Source organism: Hyposmocoma kahamanoa, unplaced genomic scaffold (genome assembly GCF_003589595.1).
Source record: "Hyposmocoma kahamanoa isolate Upper Pololo Valley unplaced genomic scaffold, ASM358959v1 211, whole genome shotgun sequence".
Classification (NCBI taxonomy): domain Eukaryota; kingdom Metazoa; phylum Arthropoda; class Insecta; order Lepidoptera; family Cosmopterigidae; genus Hyposmocoma; species Hyposmocoma kahamanoa.
The window spans coordinates 266,975-281,301 of record NW_020653732.1 but is presented as its reverse complement, the minus strand read 5'-3'; the positions used below and the strand labels follow the sequence as shown (position 1 = coordinate 281,301).

Sequence of the window (14,327 nt, the reverse complement as noted above, 5' to 3'; positions counted from 1 at the left end):
AAAAATGAGAAACACGACTTCTTGCACTGTTCGTTTATTCGTATTTTCAAACTAAAAATCTGCAACAGAACTGAACATTTTACCAGTATTACACTATTTGTACATTAAAACCACAGTTAGATTTACTTATAGTAATAAGGATAATATATAATTAACGTGATATATAATTAATTAACAATAATAATCAGGCTGCATAATGAAATTCCTAAATGGTAATATTCAACATCACATGGCTACTCAAGTGTACTCATTATCTATCTTCTATATTATTATGATTATTACAAATACATTGTATGATGAAAATTATAACATGCTTACAATCGTATCATAATGTTTACATTCAGGTCCCCAAAATTAGTCAACTTTGGTCATTTTGTGTGAATAACATTTCATTCAATTTGATCAACTTCTGCTGTCCCGATTTTTTCTTCCAACACAATGAAATGATCCTTGCATGAAATTGAGTCGATCAGCACTAAAAAATAAATAAATAGCTTATATTAATTTTTATGGACAAGTCACGCTTGACCAAAAAATACAGCGGTTACTAAGACAGGTTCCCTGTGTCTCCTATGGTTTCGAATTCCCTTCTACTGTCTCATTGAAACCAACACTGGGTTCATTCAGCGACGCGCGGGTCCTCACATCTTCACTTTCACAGTGCCGAAACGGCTACGAGCGGGTACATCGACGCTAGACCATGCACAGACTGGGACGTTCGATGGATTACCGATCTAACCGAGAGCTTCCCCGCAGGTTCGTGGCGTCCCGTCCGCAGACCATGTACCGGCCCGGCTGCCTGTCGGCGGCGCGGGCGTCGCTGCCGCGCCTGCAGGCCGCGCGGCGCGCGCGCTTCCGCGCCTGGCTGAGCCGCGCAGCGCCGCCGCCGCAGCCCACCTAAGGCCGCCCGGCCGACTGCACTCAACGATTCACTGGAAAACTGCACTCGATTCGCCTTCGCGTTCCCCGCGTCGGCCTACAAAATTCACGTCACCTTCGGTGGTGGTTCGACCCGGAAACCGGAGAAGTTTTCATAACCAGGAACGGCAACTTCGCTTTTTATAAAACCTTGGAACATCGACCTGTGTCTGCAGTGCAACGCTCGGCATCTAGAGTGTGACCAGTGTAGAAGCAACCAGTTGAAAAGTGACAGTGAATTAGTGCCTGAATAGTGACTTTTAAAGCGCGTATGAGAGATTCGCCCTTTGTTACAAATAAAACAATGGTGATAATGTTGCCTCCTTTTTCTTGTCTCTTAATTCGTAAATTTGATATCAAATTATATTTTGTTAAAAGATTATTAACTGAAAACTTATATAACAGAAGTAACTTATTAATCTTTACAGTTAATACCGTTGTTGAGAAGATCTTGAGAAGATTGAATGATAATCTTACTCTGTTGCCAAAATTAATGGTGACTATTTGTTCTTTGCTTCTGCCATGAGTTTACAGCGATACTTGTGCATCATTAGCAGTGTTACTAGAAGTAGTAACGAAGTGTTTTGGTGTAACATGGGACTTGTAGCACCATGGGAATTTAAAGGTCTTAATAGGCACCATCAGACCCAAGACATGTTTGTCCCGTCACTGTTGTAGTAGCTAAAACTCGCTGTTAGCTCATGGCTATATAAATACTTTGAAATGGACAACCTTTACTGCTAGTGTCGAGTAGTAAACACGCAAAAGCATTCATTCGTTTGAATTTGCACACCTTTGAATTAAAATTTATCCCAATAGCTGTTAAATTCAAATTTCATTGGCAATATAAAAAAAAACCCTTTTACAATAATATTTGATATGTCTACCTTTGTAGCATATTGTCAAGGCTGAAGATCATGGTAATAGATGAAATAATAACGGTCTTCAAGTTCACTGTACTGCATCAACTCCTGTAAGTCCCACTACCGGGCATGGGTGCGAGTTGTGAATATATTTTAGTTATTTGTACAAATGTATTTTTTGTCATTATGTTTTTTGATTGTTAAATATGTTTGTTTCAAAAGAGTTGTCCGCTCTCATGGTTTTTTGATAAAACGCTAAATTGTTGCTCCAGGAATGTAAAAAAGAGACCAGGAATGTAGAAGAGAGATCTATTCATCATCTATTTATTCTTCATTTATCACATTGTTAGGTATGTTTGTTTCTGGTTGTGTAAATTTCTTTTGAAAAAGTATTGTATAACAATAATTCATTAAATGTTAAGGTTGGATTCAATAACTTTGTTATTACCTAAAAAATATACCCGATTTTTCTTTTTTAAGTATTTTAAACTGATTATAGACAGTTAAAATGAATAAGAAAAATGGCAACATTTTCACATGTATCGAGGGGGCAATATTAATAATAAACATTTAATGTTACAACATTGAAATCGGTCCACAGGAATACAGGGTAGAACTGTGTCTCAAATAAAAAAAAACATAAATACAATTTTTAAATTAAATGTTTACTTATTTAGGACCGAATTCAATGGGTGGACGTCAAGTTGCATTTCTGTGAAAACTATCTCAATTAACTATGAAATAATGTAGGGCAATATTGCGTTCCGTTCTAGGGGCGCGATGTATTAGGTATCTAAGTTTTACGTGCTATGCGATAATATGGAGTTTATTACTGTGGTTTTTGACGTCTATACTTTTGCTGTTACTAGAAGCGTTGTTACTGCATTTTTTGAGCGTCCCACCGTTGGACAATTTCGTTATGGTTATGTGTCTTAGTAATTGTCGGGGAGTCGGGGGGGGTCTTCTTTATTTCAATAACGTCGATTGAGAAAGCATGCGGATTTATTGAGTTTACAATTTTACAAAATAGTACAAATTAAACTGTAACTCGAGCGATTCGGAGTATGTGTCGGTTTACTTTGTTGAGTGAGCTTTTTACCAGCCGGCAAGAGTCGCCGCGTCGTTACGTAGATCCTCGAGGATGTTCTGGAATCTCGTCAGTCGCCTTGCCATTGAGATAAAGATCCCGCAGTCCCGGAATATGCTCTGTTTTGAAGCAAAAACAATTCTCTTATGGTTATTTATTGCATCTCAAGATAATGTTGCCATTATCGAGTTCTGGTTAACATCAGATATTATCTTCGTATGGTGTTTTGGTGCATCTAGGGTCTTTATTGGGTTTTGGCGCTGTTGGTGGTCACTCCTTAAAGAAATACCTTTCGGTATTAGAATATTTTCGCGAAATAAAAATATTGACAAAAAGTTTCTTTACACGTCTCGTGTCGCTAATAAGGTATTGGTTCTTTTAATTCCACAACATGGCGATTAAATGTGTTTCAGTCGTTACCTTCCAATCTTAATTTACAAAGTATTTGTGTAGATAATAAGTTTAATTATTAAAAAAAATCATAGGATAACACTCCATAACAAAGTCAGTTTTGTAAATATAATATAAACGACGTTCGCGTAGTATGTATTGGATCAACTAGAAATATATAGCTTACATACAACATTTTTGTATAAAGTTTTATTTTGGAAAGATGCAAAACTGTCGGATATAATACTTATAGAATTGGTGCACAGTTGTGACAGCTTTATCTACAGTAGAAATTTCGTCTTTATTTAAAAGATAATGAACAAAAAATAGTATTTCAAAGTTGTGTAGAAAAGTAGTGTTGTGTTTGTGCGTAAATATTTACAAACCTGTTAACAAATAAATTGCCCCCGTGGCTGAACGGTTACCATGCCGGACTGCCACGCAGAGGTCCCAGGTTCGATTCCCGTGTCGGGAGAAATATTTATATGGCCTACATTTATTTCTCTCGTGAGTTTGGGTGTAATTGGTGGTTGTCTATGTGTGTGTCCATAGCACCCGCGACACAGGGTTTCCCTAGTGCGAGGCCATGTTGAGCGTGTGCGTTATTATTATTATTATTACAAGAGCGATTACACACGGCGACCTTTTAGCAGCGCGTCTGCTGTGATTTAGTCGCGATGCAAACACGCATTTAAATCGCGTTTAAACTCGCCGTGTAATCGCTCTAAGGCGGATCACACACATGTACAACAAAAAACTAAAGGTTAATTTTCCCCACGCTTCTAAATGTTTTAAACAGTAATTGTCTTTGAAATATTGTATTTATAAAATGTTAAATTTATGTTTTGCATATTTCCGAAGAAAAAACTAGCATACTATATTCCTAGTTGACCTAAAAAAGATCTCTAAAAGTTGAAAGTACAGTGTTGTAGTAATTGTAAATGTATAGGAGATGTATGCGTTGCGATGAGCTGTGTGTTCGGTTGAACCAATTGCATATTGTTTATTTGTAAAGAAAAATGACTTGTCAGACGGAGTAAACATTATTATATTTATAATATGTGCTCGTTTCATTTTTATGTTTACCTAGTGAACCCTTGTAACTAGAATCCTGCATTAAAGTAAGCTTGGAGCATAACAACACGGAAGGCGCTATAGCCTGTCTTTTTTGAAACTGAGTAAAATGACATTTGCAGGGTTGCCAGTTTCATAAAAAAATCCAGTCTGTCTACCACGGCAGATCCTCTAAGCACGGCAGGCTGTATGTTAATGTCAAATGACATTTCCAAAAAAGCCACAATTAAATCGTTTTTCTTAGTCTATTTAATTTTCTCACCTAAAAGACACGACTTTGTCGTGATAAAGACAACTTTGAATCAGCACGAATAGAGGTGTGCCTTATTCCATGATCGTCAGGATGGCTGGTCGCCTGTGGCGTCTGGCACTGAGTGTATATTCAAGAATTGCTACCTTTTCTAAATAATTGCTACCTATAATATATTCTGAAAAATTTTGACCAGTCATTCTGACGTGGCTGGTCGCCTCTTTGTTCAGCATGAAGGGAGCAGATTTTCCAGAAGTATGTATTACCAATAATTGCTACCTTCACGAATTACAGGTATACGCTTCATATCTAAATTAGTTAAAAAAATATAACTGGTTGAAAATTTTTTTTGAAAAAGTGCCTGACTAAACTAAAAAAGCAAAAGTTTTAGTTATTTATTGCCATAGTATAAAGGGCAGGCGTTTAACAATTACTTCGTGGCGAACTAGTCTGGTGAGGTTGCTGATGTATAGAACCGCGAGGGTAGGTAACCATCATAACGCAATATGCGTGTCATTTGTCACAAGTGATTTACCGCCGCCTAACGATCCACCGTTAAGTGAAATTAGTACCCTTTTATCACATAAAATTTCCAAACAGGCATTATATCTTTCTGTAAAGAAAAATTTCGACTTTTTCTTCAGTGGCCCTAATAATCCTGCTGTTCGTTATGAAGATCAAAACAAAATTCTGTCTAATGATAATCAATCAAAAAAGGAATACAAGGACGAAGTAGCAGTCAGTAAAACAGTAATTTATAATTTTATTATTGATACCCATCAGTGGGAACGAATGCAACCGTTAAGTAAACGTATAAAGTTAAATCATGGACCTGAGACTGTATTTAGAATGAAACATCGCTTGCCTAAGCATCAGTGCGCCCATCTTTTTAAACAGTATTTTATTTCTAAGAATAATAAAATAACGTGCAATGGAATTTGCAAAGAATGTGAGGCTAACACAAAAATTATAATTAACTGACCTTCGAATAAAATAGCCCTGTGTAAGTGCACTGTAACAAACTACGATAAAGATTTTGTTCATACTTTTGCTAAAAAATTAAAACTATATAATTTTTTTAACAAATATATAATTACAACTAAATTCTTTCTTAATATTGCGTTATGATGGTTACCTACACTCTCGGTTTTATACATTAGCAATCTCACCAGACTAGTTCACCTCGACGTAATTATTGAACGCCTGCCGTTTATATTATGGCAATAGAGAACTAAAAACTTTTGCTATTTTAGTTTAGTCAGGCACTTTTTCGCAAAATTTTCAATCGGTTATATTTTTTTAATTAATGTAGATATGAAGCGTATACCTTTAATTCGTGAAGGTAGCAATTATTGGTAATACATACTTCTGGAAAATCTGCTCCCTTCATGCTGAACAAAGTGACGACCACCCATCCTGACGTCAGAATGCCTGGTCAAAACTTTTTTTAATTTCTCAGAATATATCATAGGTAGCAATTATTTAGAAAAGGTAACAATTCTTGACTATACACTCAGTGCCAGGCGCCACAGGCGACCAGTCATCCTGACGGTCACCCTTATTCCAGCGTGACCATGGTCGAGTTTTTGAAATTTGACTAGCCAGAAAAAAATCGCTAGTCGGTTCTAGTCGCAAAAACTAGATTTAGTCGGCGTTCAAAAGTTAGAAGGGTGTTTTACTATCCACGCTGGAATAAGCTTATTCCAGCGACACCATTTCTCAATTTCGAGAACCACAAAACCTAGCTTAGATCTGATTACACTAAAAAAAGTCGTGATTTAGTCGGTTCCAGTCGTAAAAAACTAGATTTAGTCGTTACGATGGTTTGAAGTTATTAAGGTGTTTTATTGTCCACGCTGAGGTAGGCTTATTTCGGCGGCACCATTTTTAAATCTCGAATACCACGTGCCCTATTCCAGCGTGATCATGGTAGAGTTTTTGAATTTGACTATGCATGTTAATATCTAATGACAATCTCAAAAAAAAGCCACACACTAAATCGTTTTCCCTAAGATTTTTCTTAAGTGTCGTTTGTCACGTCACGAGTTTCTTTCATATTTAAAAAATAATAAGAGACAAAACTATGAATCAGCATGAATAGAGTTATCGGATAATTATCATGGTAATTATCTTGCTTATTTCGAACCCTGGTTTTCTTTCTGTACGTTATTATTATAAAAATAACGGCGATATTATTTTTATGGCAATTAAACAACAGGTGGTGTACAAAAATCAATATATTTTATCATCGAAAACAATTCTAAAAGCTAAGTATAATAATAATTAAGCAATCATTTGGAAGACAATATACATTTATTATATATATTTAACAATAACATTTTCTATTACTATAAAAGGGTGACACACGTTACATTCTAACTGTGATAATTTAAAGAATAACTTAGTGTTAGGGTCAAAAGTTATTTTGTCAGCGTTTTTTGTATTATATTTCAATTACATTTACAAAAACAAAGAATAACAAGGGCAACTTTTGTGATTTTTAAATTAAATGCATTATTACAAATTCATATGCGAATCGAAAAATACAAATGAATTTCTAAAAAAAGAAATTAGAGGTAATAATAAAGAAAGATGGACCACTATCTAGGCTAAACGTTAGTACCAAATTTACTGCGGATCGAATGCGAGACAATTTTTGTTAACTATAGCATGATGAACTAGATATACGAACAAAAAAACAGAGACTACAAACCGACCTCAGGAATTCCTGCAGCTACCGTAACGTTTCTGGGGGCCTACTGCCGTTATCCATCCGAAACAATTACGGTCAAATAAGTAATACACGACCAAGTTAAAAAAACGCATGATGCGAATGAAGCTTCATACTTTACATCTGTTCAGTAACGATCAAAGTCCAAATAAATAAAGTAAATTATTTATTTGGACTTTGATCGTTGCTGAAAATGTCAGTCCCGTTAGAAAAACGGTACACCAAGAAAACACTTAATATATTCCAGACAGATAAATCAAAATACTACCTAACCAAACATATACACAAAATCTCCGCGGCGCCACATGCTGTCTCCGAAAAAACAGATTGAAACCACCCAACATGTCCCTGATAGGCTTCGTCCGAAAAGACTTCGTGAGCAAATGATGTACATCCTCAAGAATCCCACACACTTCGCATCAAATACAAAAATTTGTTTAATGGAATGTGTCCGGATCGAAGCCTATGCGCGCTGACCATTTGACCCCGGCTTAACTTAACATTGTCAAACCAAGGGACACGAGGAGGTTCACTCTGCAGGGTTTTGTACCAGATTCCTTTTTCCTGGGACCTCACATCGAAATATTATTTCCAACGAGAATGGAACTTGTGTGTGCCAATATGTGACGGCACCCATTGCAACCTCAAGCATCTTTTACTAGTCGTAACATAACAAACACACCGTTTGCCATAAGTACACAGAGCTGTATGTTGAATGGCAGTTTCACTGTCAATCAAGATTACCACATTTTGACAAATTAACGTCTCCACATACGATAACGCCTCAGATGTTGCATTGCCATTTATTTATTTATTGCAAACAATACTAAATATCTAATAATTAACAAAAACAGAACATAAACTAAGGGTTCTTAAAATAGACACGTTATGGAAGAGTTGAAGAGTTCATCAATTCTTTCACATCAAGTTAAAGCCCATGAAATCTCTCACTGTAGTAGCACCCGTTTATCAGATGAGACTAATTTGGTTTTTATGCGTTGTCATTTTCTTCCGTCTTAAGGGAGTCTGGAGTGGACTTTCTCTAAACATTTCTAATTTCGGGAGTCTGTAGTTTTGACATTAATGTTTTCCGACAGAGAACGGAAGTAGACTCTGTAGTTTATGTACAGTCAACAGTAGAGCTAACACGACAGGACGCGACTTAAGCAAGAGCGAGATATCTATGCGAGAATAGCACTAGGTATGGTTACCTATCAGAAATAACATTTTCCAGAAATAACGTATGCTCGAATTTTCATAACCTCGAAAGTAATTTTGAGGCGAAAATGTTTTTTTCTTTTAAACCTAACTTACCTAACCTAACCGAAACTAATCGTGTGTTTGCTATAAACGTACAACATATCCTTTTAGATAGGTTACCACCAGGTATTTATGTCTCGCTTTATGTCATATGTGTACAGATGAGGAATGGTTACGTCATGCGGGGAGGTTCACTGGGACTTGTCAACTTATGTCTCAGGATGACGGGTGCAGAGGCAGTGTTCACAGCTTCGCGGTTTAAAGTTCTAAGTGGCAATGCAATTGCTTCACTTAGTAGTTACAATAAAAAAATAACTGACAGTTTTGTTATCTCTATTAACAATTCGACTACCTATAGCAGGGTTTCTTAACCTGTGGTCCATGGACCCCCAAGTCCGTCAAATCTGGCATTAATCTAAAAATTGGTACACATGGCGTCCGTCCAAAGGGCTATGGGGAAGTACGTGACATTTTCGTGTAAAAACAGTTAAAAATAACGTTGCATAAATGATGTTTGTGACACTTGAAGCGCGCGTGATCGCAAAATTACACATTCAAAACCTTGAATTTGACTGCTCTCTTATGTTGCATCCGCTACACATATGTCTGTTACAACTTGAACTTTGATTTTAACGATGATCTTTTGACAAAGGCCCTGTCTGCAAATTTTTTGAAACGACTGGTAATTGTATATCCACCGAGACTCCATTGAGATTGTTATTGTCGCTGTTTTTAATTTTAAACTTAATTTTAGGACTTGTTCTGCTTTTTGTTTCTTTATTTTTTTCACAAAATTAGTTTTTTTGTTTTTTTTTAGAATTTTGTTTTTTGTTTTGAAAAGAGAGCGTTGCGGCGTGGAAGAAGATAAAGTGACAAAGATAGAGAAAGGGATGCTAAATGGTTCGGACATGTAGAGAGTCCTAAGACTCTTCATTAAAATGACTAATCATTAATGACTAATCATTACTACGCATATCGTAATTTGTATCCTTTAATCAGCAATAAAATACCGTTGTTTGTTCAATAGTACATCAAAGGCAGTATCATGGCAAGAAGCCATCGAAATAATCAAATTGGAAATGAAACAATTTTTCCGGCGGGTTTAAATCGCGTATATTTGTTCTTTCAAATAAGCAAAATTATTATTTTTATTATATTGTTACAATAAAATAATTTGTAAAACAATGTAGCGTAAATTTGGAATGTTTCTTTGTAAAATTAAAAATAAGGTATTTAATTAATAAGGTTTGTAACTATAGTGAAAAAAATAGGATAGTTTGCATTAATATTAGACATAACTGGTTGATGACTGTACCACCTCAGTCAACCGTGACCGTGGGACCTGAAAAGGGCCCGAAACGTTGGTTTGTTTGAAAAAACATACGCGATTTAAATCCGGAATAATCTCAGTACAGAGTACTAAAAAAACCGACCTCAAAAGTACGTGGAATTACGTCTATTTGCTAAGTTTAATTGAAATATCCCCTAGTTCGCCACTATACAGGACTGAACACAGGAGATAATAAAAATCGGTTGTCACTACTCAAAGTATATTGAGACAGAAAAACGCCTTGAATTGGAGAATAGCAAAACCAACCATTAAAATAATTGCTCCTTAAGTGAAATTAAGGCGCTATTTCATTATTTAGATCAGCCACCCTTAGAGGTGGATGATTTTCTTCAATATGGGACCACTATGGAAGCACCCTCTTTCCAACAAAAAAAGAATCATGAAAATCGGTTCACAAATACCGGAGTTATCGCGTAACATACATACAAAAAAAAGAACATACAGTCGAATTGAGAACCTCCTCCTTTTTTGAAGTCGGTTAAACATAGTTTCATTTCCTATGTGTAACAATCGCGAAAAACTAAGATCTCGATAAACGTCAAATTATTAGCATATTACGCCACCAACTCGCCATTGAAGAGCCAGAATACCAAAATATTGCAACAGTAGGTCGTTGGCTACCTAACAAGAATACCAAACGCATAAAATCCTGCATTGAGCATTAATGCGTGTTGATGAGGCGAAACATGTGTCAGGACCTTAGCAAGTGGAAGACTGTTGTCTCTGCCTACCGACGGGAAAAAGGCGTGAAGTATATGTATGTATGTATGTATGTATTGACACTCTATCGTTGTATGTAGAACTAGTTGAAAGTCGTGGTTACATAAAAACCGATAACTGAAGTATATATATTATTATACCACATCCTACTGTCACAAAGTCCTATTAATAATGCTCGCATCAAATGGGCAATGTAATAAAAACTGCACGTTTAGTCACTTTTCCCGGTCAGTACGAATAATGACCACCCTATCTCTGTTAAAGTAATAAAACAAATGATCTGCAGTGTTTTTTGGTTAAATTATTGCCCTCGAGAAGGGAATTATTCATACTGCTCGGGTCCAGTGTTAAATTCACCTCATCTTAAACCTCGATTGAACCGGCGAAAGTAATATTTTTTTAATTCGGCCTGGTGATGAATAAGGTCCGATTAATCAAATTGCCCGTAACATATACACGCACAGAGTGCGTAAATAAAGGATCTAGAGGCCTTCATCAGACTTGTGACTCAAGCTACGTCTTCCGTCTTCAAGGAATCCTTCAATACTTTTTGAGAAATATTTGTACCATTGACTTACAAATAAATGGACAACGGGTCTAATACAAAAACCACGAAAAAAATGTCCCAAGTCAACCTATTTAAACGTAGTGACATGTAAAGGAATATGAAAAAGCTAAAACGTTGAATTTAAATTGTAATGTCATCGCAGTACTGCCTAATTTTGCTTGCTTCGCTGTCAGTCGAACAAACGAAGACTAAAGCGTGAATGACGCTCTGTATACGATTTTAACGCCCTATAAGTTCGGACACTTTTTAGCGCGGACCCGACGTCCGTATAATTGTAAGTCAATGCATAGTGGCATTTCAATGTGGCAATTTGTATTCGCTATTGAGTATTTGTTGTATTTGGAAAAATATCCGATAAACATACCAAATAAGGAGGAGAGGATTTTCCTTAAATTCCGAACGGTTACACACTCCATGGTCACGGAGTCGACCCTTGACCATATCGGGAAAATAAACCATATCGTGGCAAGAAACCTGTAATTAGTGATAATATCTTACAGAAACGTCGAAAAAAACCGATGTCAAAAGTTATTCATCTCCTGGTTTGCCACACTCGGAGGTTCAATATTTTCTTCAAATTTAAATGGGACCACTTCTGAGATACCCTCTTTCCAATAATAAATACTGTCAAATTGAAAACCTCTAAAAACTTACGAGAAATGATGAAATTATTCATTAATCGAAGAAGGTTTTCGTTGTGTTCGACAAAAATATATCAAAATCATGGCAGTAACGCACTATGATATTCAATAAATATTGCAATTCAAGGTCGAGCCATAAAATACATATAAAGCCAAATTCAAAAGAAACAACTTTCACAAGTCGGACGAAGGCCACTACAGTATGCATATCCTGCTGGACAAGAATCCAGCAACACATGTAGGTAAACATAACAACATTTCCCTGCATTTTTGAAATTAGTAGGTCTTGGTTAACCATACTGGTGGTCTTCTCGTTCTTCGTCCGAGACAATTACTGTGAACCAAATCAAACCAAAATTAAAAGACGAGAATTAGTTTGGCCGAGTATTACGCATTTTTTTATATCAAGTGACGGGACGACCAAGTCGTGCGCTTGAGCTACACGCCTGTCCATAACAGTTGCAGTGCCACTTTGCAGACTTTAAATCGCAAAGATTTGAAGGGCATAAGTTGAAAAGTCCCATATCCCTGTGATTTCACCTGCCCTTAGGGCGAATCTGAATTCTATTTACCGCGCGGCCGCCGCCTAGACTAGACTAGACCACATTCAAGTCATTCTCGCCCGCGTGCTTGGGATGCTCATTTAAGTTAAAACGTAAAAGCTAAGTAAATAGAGCGTATTTGCCATGACAACGCGGACTCGCTTGGCGTCGAATAAACGCGCCCTTACCATTTAAAAACCGGAAGGTAGTAATGCTCACAAATAGGTAAGGTGACAGCACTTCCCTAGACGAATTTTCTCGCAAGGAGCTCTACTGCTACTTATTTGGCTTCGGACAGAGAACGAGAGTACAAGTCCTGTTCTCCACATCATAACTAAAGTAATTATCATTTTTAGCGAAATTGAGTTATCAATATATCTGGAATCTAATCGGTTCTTTAATATCCTTTTCAATATCAGTTTTATTGTCAAGTAAATACGTAATTAGCCCCCTTTACACAGTCACTTTATCGCGTGAGATCAGCAGCTTGATTTTTGATTGCCTCGTTGGAGTCTTTTCCGAGTCGAGGTGTATAATATTGCAGATGGGCTACCCGATCGGATCTATTCCAGTTTCAATCAAAATCAGGGCCCAGGAGGGTACAAATTGCTCGTGTCCTTTTATTTGTTTTGTGTTCGCTTTTGTTACAACGGAAAGAACGTCCGTGTAAACGTTAATAGCGCAGGATATGCCGCGTGAAACTAGGCGTAATGGAGTTAGATATGAGCGTCGATAATAGACCGACGTGTCGGCGCGAGCGCGACCATGAAACGGATCATTTTAACGGTGTTCGTTTTTACAAAAAACCGTTACACAAATAATTTATGAAAGGAAAAAAGAAAAACGGATTTTCTATAGTAATTAAATTTTTATCAGTCCGATCAGGCACTCAGATCGTACGCACGCGCAGTCTTCCGTGTTGTGTACGCGTAGTGAAAATGGCGACACCAGAAAAGATGAACCTGATTCCTACTATATCTTTCTAATTTGTGAGTTAAATCAATTGTTCCGATTTGAAATGTCGAAAGTTTCCGATCGGCCAGTTGTGAATCCCAATTATGCGCCTCGACTCGGAAAAGAGGCATCTTTCGATCGGGAGAGGCAATCAAAATGCTGCTGCTGGCTGATCGAACTGAAAGAAATGACCGGTGCGCCGATTGCATTTTCGTTCGAAAAAAACGTTCCACTATTGGGCACGGGTCTCCTCTAAGGGGAGAGTTTAAAGTCATAGTCCGCAACGCGACGGTCGGGAAATTTACACGTTTTCCGACTGTAGTAAACTTTCTTCGACGTGCTAGTTATTAATATACCGATATGTTAATAGTAAATTTCAAATTAAATAAATTCCGAGAAACACAGCCCCTGCATGAGTGCTTGAGTACTCTCAAGTCAGTAGGACAAACCCAATAGGCTCCCACGGCTTTTTTGATGAATGAATCATAAATTAGATGTAAAAAAAGAAAAAAAAACAAAACGAAAGATCAAAAACCCATGCTCAGCAGTTGAATTGAACGCATACTACTGGCGAGGCTCCAAAATCGTAGCCAGAGCAAAACAAAAAGCACTTCCCTTGTGACGGTGTGACCTTACACCGTCATCTCACCTTTTAATATCACCTCTCTCCGCTTGTATCCTATCATTTTTTATTTTACATGTATTTAAATTTTAAATTTGAATTGTTCCATCTTCCTTCACTTTCTCATTTTGTTTTCGTACCACGGTCACTCCCAGCTCGACCGCCACAACAGTCGGAGCTGTTCCAAATTCCATTTCCTAAAATCTTATTTTTGATTCTTCACCAAATTATAATACAACAGTCGGAGCAAAAGAATTATCAAAAATTTGCTGCAATAGTTTTTCGACTAAAAATGAAGCCATAAACCCGGATGTAATGGTGCCGCCATTGAAACCCTGGCTATTACACGAATATAA

At 37.0% G+C, this 14,327-nt stretch overlaps 1 protein-coding gene across 1 annotated transcript in view; it reads left to right on the top strand.

Annotated features, from left to right (window-relative positions):
* Positions 1-901, top strand: part of LOC113227506 (paired amphipathic helix protein Sin3a) — a 56,034-nt gene extending 55,133 nt beyond the window's left edge. The window contains exon 28 of the mRNA XM_026460443.1: positions 779-901. Coding sequence (XP_026316228.1) covers positions 779-901 — 123 coding nt within the window. The remainder of the gene's footprint in view (positions 1-778) is intronic.
* The last annotated feature ends 13,426 nt before the right edge of the window (positions 902-14,327 follow it).